Source organism: Manacus candei, unplaced genomic scaffold, assembly GCF_025592945.1.
Source record: "Manacus candei isolate 608988 ecotype Guabito, Panama unplaced genomic scaffold, ASM2559294v1 h1tg000067l, whole genome shotgun sequence".
Classification (NCBI taxonomy): Eukaryota; Metazoa; Chordata; class Aves; order Passeriformes; family Pipridae; genus Manacus; species Manacus candei.
Window position 1 is genome coordinate 4,449,760 of NW_026138115.1, and position 11,173 is coordinate 4,460,932.

At 38.9% G+C, this 11,173-nt stretch overlaps 1 protein-coding gene across 3 annotated transcripts in view; it reads right to left on the reverse strand.

Moving 5' to 3' along the window:
• The window catches only part of TDP1 (tyrosyl-DNA phosphodiesterase 1), a 41,546-nt gene extending 31,642 nt beyond the window's left edge, over nucleotides 1-9,904 (reverse strand). For 2 of the 3 annotated variants that reach the window (XM_051806635.1, XM_051806637.1), the window contains exons 1-9: nucleotides 9,845-9,904; nucleotides 9,336-9,446; nucleotides 8,613-9,163; nucleotides 7,054-7,097; nucleotides 6,370-6,425; nucleotides 4,971-5,067; nucleotides 4,384-4,418; nucleotides 2,240-2,332; nucleotides 403-573 (exon numbers count right to left, since the gene is read on the reverse strand). In XM_051806635.1, coding sequence (XP_051662595.1) covers nucleotides 403-573; nucleotides 2,240-2,332; nucleotides 4,384-4,418; nucleotides 4,971-5,067; nucleotides 6,370-6,425; nucleotides 7,054-7,097; nucleotides 8,613-9,163; nucleotides 9,336-9,385 — 1,097 coding nt within the window. In that variant the 5' untranslated portion in view covers nucleotides 9,386-9,446; nucleotides 9,845-9,904. The remainder of the gene's footprint in view (nucleotides 1-402; nucleotides 574-2,239; nucleotides 2,333-4,383; nucleotides 4,419-4,970; nucleotides 5,068-6,369; nucleotides 6,426-7,053; nucleotides 7,098-8,612; nucleotides 9,164-9,335; nucleotides 9,447-9,844) is intronic. The other variant, XM_051806636.1, reaches the window with a different exon arrangement.
• Between the last annotated feature and the right edge of the window lie 1,269 nt (nucleotides 9,905-11,173).

Below are 11,173 nucleotides of genomic sequence, written 5' to 3' on the forward strand. Positions count from 1 at the left end.
TAACTTTTACATATATTATTGTTTTTACATGATGAACCAAATACCACACAGTGTTTTCCACTGGTAATTTCATTGGAGTAAATATTTAAGCCAGACTGTCTTAAATGAAACCAAATCCTTATTACTTTACAGCTACCTTCTGTAAAGTTACTGCTGGTGCACCTTTCTTTCTTTCTTCCTTTAAAATTCATGCTTATAAAACTAGAAGTTGGTCAATTTGACATAATCTGTACAACACATATTTAAAAAACTGTGTGAAGTTAGAGTCATATTTGAACACTGAAGTCTGAAACAAGGTAAGCTTACAAAACAAACTCAAGGTCTAATAGATCCTAACAGAGATATTCAATTTTTAGGAAAAAAAACCCCACACATGCAAGTTACTAAGAACACAATATATACCTTGTCTCTGATAAGTCATGTTCTTGAATCAGATCTATCCATTCCTTGAGTATAGGAGAATTGTAAGCCATCAAGTAACTTATAAGGTCAGATTTAAAATTAGTTTCAGATTCACCAGAAGAACCTGTTGCTCCCTTAGGCAGTCTTGGATATAAAGGGCTTAGCCATATTCTAAAAAAAAAAAATAAAAAACACAAACAAACAAAACATAAACAAGGACACCACACATTAACATATGGTTTTAGTAAGTGATTAAAGTACATCTGAAGGTCCTAAACAAATATTAGAGAGATTTACTGTGATATTAACTATAGATGACTTGCCTTTACAGCTACAGAATCACCATCTGATACTCACCATCTGATACTCAAAACCAGAAAACTAATACTAATACCAGAAAACAACCATCCCAACATTTATCCACACTTTTCACCTCTGCTAAACAGGCCAGGATCAGACTTAGCAACCAACAGTCCTTTTATCAACATTTTCTGTAGGAATAGCACACTTCAATGCATTGTGCTAAACTCTTGGTTCGTGCAATTATAAAGAAATTAAAGCATGTGAAAGTTTTGCATAGTTTGAAGAGCAGCCCACAACCATAAGCTGGTTCCCCAGAACTTCCATCAGAATAAAATAAGATGGGCACTACACAGGGAAAACATTTAGCATTTCTTTCCAGTCACACACTATTGGAGCCATGGAAACCAAAGGTTCTGCATTATCAACTTTACAATGTGTTGACATTATCCTTTGAAATTCAGAAATTGATAAAACAGAGAAGGCAGTGAGCCACCATATATAGGTGATACTGCACAACACTGTAGTATGCAAAAGTTAAAAAGAAAAATATTTTTCATGTTTGACAAGTAGGGGAACTTGTTAAGTATCCCAAGCAGGTATTTTCATGCTTTTTTAGCTTTCTAAGAAGCTAACTGCCACAAGATACTAAAGCTGCCTCTAAGATTGAAAGGCAAAAAAAAAAAAAATCAGTGGCTATTTTTGCCACTCAAAACCTCCATCAGAGCTTGCCTCAGACAAGCAAAAAGCCTCAAAAACCCTGCCATATTTAATGGCAGCAAAATGGATGCCAAAGCAATGGTAACTTCTGAAAAGCCATTTTCAATTAGTTTGAAGAAATTTTATACCCTGATTTACTGAGGTGATCTAACTAAAAAAAATGTTCCCACAAAACCAGTCAAAAAACCAAGAGGCTGAGGAGCTTTATATTACTATATTTATTTATATTTATTTATATTTATTTATTAGTCCTATTTGTAGTACTCTAAACAAAACTATGTCCCAGGCTGGTCAGTAAGTTTAAAAACTTCTGCAAAGAAAATAAAACAGGAAGAAAATTCCTTCCAAGGAAAGAATATTGGGTAGATACTAGGTTACCTACTGTATTATGGAACCAGTAGTGCCCAACATTTATCAGGTTACATTCTGCAGAACATCTGCACATTCACAGAATTCTTGAAGTATTAAGATAATTTTTAAATAGCTGCTTCAGATCTATATAAAGAGTACTTTACAGCTAAGAAGTTTTTTCATGAAAAGACAGCATGGTATAATAAAATTTTATATCAGTCAGACCAGGTTTAAGCTAACAGCCAACTGGGTATGTAATTTTGTTTACAACAGGAAGCAAGTAGAGTTCAGGTTCAGACAGCTACCAGCATTCTAGGTTCAATTTTTTATTTTTTTCTTTAGAACAGCTCTGTCTTAGGAGTGTACGACTTAAGCACTAGATCATCTGATCTAGTATCCCATCTTCAGCTGTAGCAAATATCTATAGAAAGTAGTAAACATACACCTGCTAGAGATTGTTGCTTACCCCTGAGTTTTCTGGTGCCAATCTTCAGCAATAAGATTGGATGTATGAATCACAACTCGAAGACCTTCTTCATATAACAACAACATCATTTTCCTTTAAAAAAAGATATAGAACTCTTCATCTATTTTAAGTACACAGAATAGGAGATAAATTAACAACTCACTAAAAAGCTTCAAGGTAATGTTTTTTGAAAAATTTGTTCTGCACCATGCAAGCACTTAGACTTCAATCCATGCACAGGCCAAGCTCACATGGTAGTTATTAGAACATCCTGATATATTTTATTCTAGAATACAGCTTAACATTTCATGCAACACCCACAGCAAAATCAATACTTGCAGAACACTTGCTATATTTGCAAAGTTCTTCAGACAAACTTATCCCTTTGCAGATAGTTAGAAAGAGAATTTAGGAACACTAAAAGACCTTTACTTATAGCTGAATTAACTGAAACCTAGTTCCTTACTCTTAAACTGAGAGCTTTTATTTTAAAAGAAGGTGCGTAGGTAGCTAATCACTGGGATGTCAAAAAAAGCTATTTATCTACCATAACTCTAAACTCAAGCTACTGCATAAAGAAGTTTTAAAACTAGTAACTGAGTTTAAAATAAACATCTGTATTTTTTGGTAACATAAGTGCTCAAATTTTCATATACAAGTTTTCAATAGTTGTGTAGACACCATATCCATGTGGTCCCAAGGGATGAAATGGTTTCCACAGAAACCCATGCTCAAGAATAGAAGCCATAAGGAAAAACATTCTTATTCTCATTGCTGCCCCATGACAAGATGCAAATTGTATCAGGTTTGAACTTAGGCAAGTATTTATTCAGTAAATTCTGCTTTTAATGTTACCTGCACACACTTTCCTATGCTTATGGCAGTCTGCACAATATGCAAGACCCTGTAACCATAAAATAGTTCCCCACATCTGTCTTATGCCTTGATCTAAGCACAGTTGGAGTTGACAGTAAAATAAGTATTTTACAGCAAAATAAAGTGCAAGATTAAGGTATATAAAAGTGATAACTGACTGAAACACCACTAATCTCAAAAAAGTCACTGAAATGTAATGTAAGTTTAACATCATACAACCAGAATTACATGAATTTAACTCTTTATATTTGATGGGGTGAAATCTGTTAAGTGCCTCCCTTAAAAAAGCTGTTTTATTACCCAATTTACTACTCTGTTAATCACTTCTTTTCTACCTGCAGCGGAACATACATTCAGAAACACACTACCCAAAATAACCCTTTAAAATACAGGGTTAAAGAACTGCAGCATTTAGTATCCGTATCACTTTTTTATGCCAAAGTGTAATTGAAAACAAAAATCTAAAGTTGAACACACAAAGAATGAGAGTTGCTGTTTATACTGCTTAAGTGAAAATAAGCTAAAGCTTTAAAAATTATCTATTTGAAAGACAACTTCAATTCATTCTATGTCCCCCACCAAACCTGAGAGAAACAAGACTCCTTTTTAGAAAGCTAATTTCTTCCCTTTATCTGCATGTTTTTCTCCAAACAGGCAATGAGTTTGTCAGTATGCTTTCTGTCAGAAACACTGGCATTTCAGATCGATGTTTTAATGTAATGTCATGTTTCATAAAACAAGTTATGCAAAAGGTTAACTGATTAAAAAATACTGCAGTATTTTTTACTGAAAACCAAACTGAAACCAAAATATCTTTGCTGAGATGTAAGACTGAAAGCTACAGATAATAACAGATTTTATCTATAAAATTCCCTTTGTGACACTTCTACAATATTAAATTCAAGTTTCATCTTTGAGAAGACCCTCCAAATTCACTAATTTCCAGATCCTTCACCTATCAACACAAATCAGTGTTGTGCCTGCCCTGCCAAGAGGTAAAACTGACTGATCAAGTCTGCATTACAATTTTGGCATTAAGGTGCAAGGCAAGAGCCAGGACCTGCAGTTCACCTGTCTTAGACTTGTTAGACTTCAACTGTTTAACTTGCACATCTAATATCTACCCAACAGCTGAACTGTTTCCTTAAACTAGAAGAATCCTGCCATCTCTAAACATAAAATGGTTATGGAAATTTTTCTTTAAGACTCAACAGTTTCTATGAAACCCAGCTTTGTGGCAGACCTTTCTGCTTCATAGTGTTACTTACGTGTGGTGAGTTCCAAATGCAATATCCAGTTTAGCCTACAAAATAAAAAAGTTGATCATTAAGAATTCCTATTGTGCACTGCTTTCTAATTTTATTTCATTTCACTGCTCTCTAGTGGACAGATCACAAAACACATTATTTCCCCCCTCAGTAGTTCTGAATGCAGTCTCCACTTTATACAAGCTAGACTTTAAAAGGCAATCAACTTTTGCTGGAACTGCTCCAGCAAAATTTCTGCATCTCTTACCAGCAGCATTTTCAGAAACAGCCAGCAGAAAAGGACCCAAGGCTCCTGCTAGACATCCAGATGAACAGGAGGAAGAGAGCAGCTCTTCTGTAAACCCTGTGACATTTTTGTGGGCAGCTGTTCTATGCACACTTTTGTGGGCAATAGCCTACCATAAGGACATACGTAAGTCCAGGATCATTGTTACCATGTTCCTATAGTCCTGGTAAGTACATTCCTTAAAAATTAACAAAAAACTCTTGATTTCCCACATAAGGTGTGTCTCTTTTCATTCATAACAAGATTTTGAGTGCAGCAGATGGCTTAACTTCAACCAAAGGATGATACAGATGTTAATTACCTGACAAAAGCTAATGTTCTCATAAGGTCGTGCTTGTGCAAGCAGTTCAGCTTTGGATTCTCTCTTTTCACCATGAACTATCAGCAATGGCTTCTTCCTTAAACACAAGGAGATTACCATTGAAACATCAAGTGAATTAGCAATCAGCCTAAACCATTTCTTCACATAGCTCTGACTTCTGGCCCCTACATTGGATAAGGCAGCAGAAAGATGGCACTGAAATTTATATGCCTCCTTAACAAACTCAAAATAACAGTAACTACAATTGAACCTCTAAGAAAAAGACACTAGAAAATTTTAATGGAAAAAAAAAGGGAAACGGGAAGCATGGAATAAAGCAGATGCCAAAACAGAAACTATTAATACAAGATCTTGAAAGGAATTCTTATCCCTATAGCTGGAAACGGACAAATTATATTTCTCAAAAGCACTGATATACACAGTGGGGATCTAAGACAATTTAGAAACTGTCCTCTTAGAGAGAAGATGGGAAGAATGATAGGGAAAAGGAGAGGGCTAGGTCTATTCTGGCAGTAGTTTGGTGTTCACTCCCTAGAACTCAACTTCTGATCCTGCCAGTTGGATCCAATCCATAGGAAGGGAGTGTTGCCTACCTGGGGCCCACTTAAGACACATCACCAGGAAATTTCCCAGCCTGGTACGGCCCACTGATTATCACCCACTACTGGTTTTCCAGCTGCATACTGATGACAATTTTCTGACATAGGTAATTGAGGATCCCAGAAGGAATAGGGTGCTGCTCGACCCACTGTGGTCCCTTCCAAACTTACCTGTTCTGTGAACTCTGGTTCTACTGCATTTCCAGTAAAATGAAGAAAAAAAAGTATAGAAAAATGCACATTATATACTCACTTCATCTGCAGGACCTTGCAACTACCAGAAAGGAATTTCAAGCAAACAAGAACTGCTTTCATGACAATATCCATCAACTCACTATGTCATAACCACACCATCATCCTGATACTTTTCATGTAGTTTTCTTCCACCCTTCCTACAGTCTCTCCTTTCTCTTGCACTATCTGGCCCTTGACTCAGTAAACTGTAAGGGCAAAAAGCTTCTAACTCCATCTTTATAGGTCATCTACTGCACTGTCACTGTGGCCCACAATGGAACCTCCCAAATGTTAACTAATAAAAATCAAAAACCAGCTATACTGAACTCTGACCATTTAACAGTCTTGAAAAAAAAGCCAAGAAATCAATAGAGAACTACAACTGTGGAATGAGAGTAGAAAGAAAACCAAGAGTCTATGCATATACAACTGGTAACAATAATTTGCAACTGCAAACAAGTGCTCATCATTCACTTATAACAGGAGCCTGTATGAACCGAATGATCTGGGAACTGCATCATTTCATCTTCATAAAATAAACATACCTGAATTCCTGTGGATACTGTCTTACAAGCCATCCCACATCTATACAGTAGTTAAACTTGCACATAAGAAAAAGAAAACAGACTCATTAAAAAGAAAAAGCAGTTTGTTAAAACAGTGAACTACAGTAAAAAACCCTCTTATGTAAAGTCATCACACAATTCTGTTTGCATCACATACAGCATGTTCTAAACCCAAGTGTATTTTTTACTTTCACATGCTTCTTTTATTTCTCTTGACAATTTAAGAATGAACTTAAGTTTATCAAAAGCAGGTGTTAGTGGTCATAATATTTAACATGCAGGAAAAAAGCAATCTATGCACATAATGTGAAAGCTTTGGTTCAAGGATCATCTCTTTGCCATGTGCTTATGCCATGAAAGACAGCAAAAGCTTCTAGACAATAACAAAACCAATCATTTCTAGATTGCAAGGCAGTTTTTTTTCTTCCTCAAAAACAGAAAAGAGAAAGTAGTCCTATAATTGCCTAAATTCTAAAGCAGAACATGGGATGATTTTTATGTTTCAAGAAACTGTTGAACAGTCGAAAACATTTAGAATTCCCTCTGTACTTTAACAAAATTTCCTGCTAATGTCAGCTGCATGACACAAGCACGGATTATCAAGTTTAAGATTAATTAAGTGAAACAAGCAAGTCAAATCAGTTTGGCAACCAGGAAACTCACCTGGGCAGAAGATATGAGAGTCCCAAAAAGAGGAGACAAAATATCTATTAAAAAACATTAAAGTATAATTAAATTTTTTTTAAAAAAAGTTAAAGTAAACATTTTGCATCTTGAACAGCTTGATAAGTACCATAGCACAAGGGCCAGATTGTTCAAAGACTCGGTGTAACAGAGGCATTCACAAGTGAGATTACTTATCTGAGTATTCAAGTCACTGATTCTCCAGTGAACCGCTTAGGGTCATATGCTTATAAAAAGCATTAATACTTTTAAAGCAGAAAACAAGTTTTAAAAGTTGATTAGGAGAAAGTCCAGGATCATACTGAGAAAGGGACAAACTACTCTCTCCCCTATAGAATGGGCTTAAAGAACTGTGGCAAGGTAGCAGCAATAATGGCATAATTAATGCTTATTTGTCTGTTGCAAACTGATTATAGGATACGTGTATCCACTGTTCATTCATGGTAACACAGGAAACTAATCCAACTGAGGATTCACAACCCCAGCAACTGAAGCACAGCACCAACTTGAAAACACACCCTATGAATACTTTCTAGGATGGGTAAAATATTTCATGCCCTAGCTCTACAGAAATCTGGTTTTGCAGGTTAAACAAAAAATACTGCCTACCACCTCAACTAATCACCTAGCAGAACTCCTAAGAGAGGACTAGCCAAAAGCCCCAATACATTCATAAAGCACATAAAAATATACAGCAGTAAAGCAACTTTGGTCTCTGATACCAGCTTGCATCAATAATCAGTGCTCATAGGGAGCACATGAGATTGAGGAAAAGTTACAACCTAATTTTACAGGTCTTTGGTGATTTCTTCTCCTTCAAAGAATTACAATTTTTTTTCTGCCCCATTTTATTGTTGTTCTGTGCATAACTCTCTTATTAATGCCTGCTTCTGATTCTGTCTTGTGATAGATGAGATTTCATTTCTGAATAAGGGGATCCTTACAGGTGTACAAGGCTCTTCCCCCCTAAATCAAACTACAACTACAGAGCAATCCTGAAGCATCAGTATTGTAACACCAAACACCTTGCTCCATCTTGACTTATGTTCACTGCCAATTGAATTCAAATGGACCCATAAATCCCAGACACGGATGTTCAGAAGTACTGCATCAAGTAATAGCAAATTACTAGATCCAAATCCCTCAGCAGCACGAAGGCAAGTGCAAACAACTACTCAGGGAGTTAGGCATCCTAGAGAAGCATCCCTATAACTGCCACGAAGACAAGTGGTTTTCCCCATATTAACTCATAGGGAAAGCAGCAATAAAGCACATTTGAATTACCTTGGCTAAATACACATTAGATTTGTGCAGCATAACTCAGAAGTTACAACCGCATGTAAGCAAATAATGCTTTGTTATACTTCTAGAAGATAAAAGTCCAGATAAGAGAACCAATTCCTATAAATCTGCATATTTAGAATACGAAACTTCAGCTACATCAAGAAATACACGCATTTAAAAATACCCACAAACTAAAATTAAGCATGCTCTTGCTTTCTCCCAAAAGCCCACTTCTGTACAAGCCACTTGTTCACCTTTTATGTGCAGGGCTCCAGAATTATAACTCCGTTCAATTCCACTGACTTTAGTGAGAAAAAACCTGAAGGGATTCCCTCCATTTAACAAATCCCAGGTATCTTGAGCTTCACTGGGTGTTTCATTATATTCCTCTGCTTTCAAATTCTCTGAGAGTTTGTCATCTTTGCAAAGATTCAGAGGCTGCTCTTTGGGTGCATCATATTTTTCTTCTTTCACTGTTTCTTTGGGGGCATGCTTTTGCTGATCTTCAGGTTCTTCATCACTGCTAGAAAGACACCAGCCTAAACCTTCTTGGCTAGTTCTCTGTTTTGCTGCTGGAGGTATTTCTGTAGAAAGACTTTCATCAGTGAGCTTCAGGGGAGAAGCTTTTCTCTTGTGAGCAGCTTTCCTAGCTTCAGAGCATGGATATTGCGGCTCACTTGTTCTACCACGTGCAGCATCCGACAGTGTAGATGTAGATGGCTTTTCACTATCGGAATCTTCCTCTGCACTTTCATCACTGCTGGATACTGTCCATTTACCATGTGCGCCTTCCTGAAGCATGTTTCTATGGATTAGAAAACGAAACACTAAACAAAAACAGTGCATTTTTGCTAAGCTCAAGTCCGTTTCCCTTCCTGGCTCCCATTTGTTTATTATTAAGGAAGCGTGCTTCTGTATTTAGCAGAAACCCCGTGCAACTTCTGACTCGGGAAAATTTCATAGTGTACAAGGCTTACTTGTTTCTGTTCCCAAGAAACAAAGAAGCACGTGCAATGGGAGCAACCATGAAATGGGACGCAGCTAACGTGAAGAGTCTGCACACGGAAGGCGGGCTAGCATAGGGCAACCTATGGGAAAGCACTCCGTAAGTCAGAGCAGTGGTATCCACGATGCAGGCATTTCTCATACCAAACCTAAGGCTGAGCCATCCCGCCCGCTCTGCTGGGAGGACACGGGGCCGGGCCGGGGCCGCCCTTTCCGGCTGCCTCCGCGGGAAAACATTTCGGGACTGGAGCCCGGGACAGCGGCCTCCCTCCGCCACCCCTGTGCCCCGGGCGGCACCACCCGGCCCCAGCCGCCCCCACCGCCCAGGGCCGCGGCTCCCGCCGCCGCTCCCCGTGCCCGGCAGCGCCCGCCGCCGCCGGCGGCTGAGGGGACGCGCGGGACACGGCGCCAAAGGGCCCCGTCGGCCCTCCCGGCTCACCGCCCGCCCTGCCCGCCGCGCTCCGCCGGCGCCGCCGCTCACCGCCCGCCCGGCGCCCCGCAGCGCCCGCAGCCCGCGATGGGGAGCGAGAGCAGGCCCCAGCCCGCCTTCCCCCGCCCAGCCCCGCCCCGCCCCTGGGCCGGCGGCGCACGGGAGCTGGGGGCGGTCGGGCTGCGCGAAGAGGCTACAGCGGAAGAACGAGCGCGTCTCAGTGACCTGAACTAACCTAATGAGACTTTATTTGGCTTAAATATTAGCTCAGGGCAGGTGCGGTATTTGCATACTGGTTCATTCAGCGCGGTGTTAATCAGCGTGTCTGAAGTGCCCCGCTAACGAGACAAGTGCGTGAGGAGTTCGGGAGGCAGCGGGAGGGAGCAGGTGTGACATTAACCAGGGGAGCGCGGCCTGCATCAAAGCGCGCTCTGGCTGCCCGAGCGAGCTGTGGGAGCGTTTGGTTCGCGTTACTCTAATTTATTGTAAGCTTGTGACTGCACTTAACAAATTATGTAAGTGCCAGCAGTAAAATCGGCAAGCTACACTGAAAAAAGCGTTCAATGAATTTTCAACTGCTCTGTGTAATTTTCTTGGTGCTTTTCTGCAGAGTTGTATGTAATGCTTCTTCCTGAAACCCTCTGAGGATGTACTCTTCACTACTGTAAGGTTAAATTCTGTATTATGAACCCTTGCTGAAGGTCTTCTGTGGGAAAATCTCTTAGGAGAGTTGCATGTTTTTGTATGTAATGGGCATAGTCTCTAAATATAGACTCTGGAAACTGTATTTGTTTTCTAGAAGTACTTAAAAAAGTTGAATGGCTTCTGACTCTGCTGGCACTCGACTCTCTCTTTGTAGTTCCTGTCGACATAGTGCTGAGAATTAAAGCTGCCTGGAATTTTTTAAGAAACAGTTTAAGAGCTTCCAGAGACAAATTTAATGTAATTTCTTTTCTAGGAGTCTGTACTATGCATTCTAAGTTTGCAAAAAGCCTTTTTATTATAAGCATGTAAAACATAGAAGTAGGATAAACTTTATTTTAACTTTAAAATTGAATGGACTTGGTCCATTTTCAGCTACTGGAACAGAGTAGATAAATAGAGTTCTGACAGAGATGTGACTAATCTTCAATAGTTTATAGCATAATTTATTCAGCAGGTGGGTATTTTATTTTTCCTATAACAGCTACGCAAAGTAAAAAAATATTAGTTTGCTTTTATTGTTTTTAAAGCAAATCACTTTCTTTTTTTAGCTTTTTAAAGCATGTGAGGAAGACAGCAAAGACTGTTTAAGCAGAGAAGATATTAAAGTTGCTCTAGTAATGTTTTTTTGTTAGAAATCCTCAAAGGTATATACTTTTCCATCTATGTTCTGAAGAT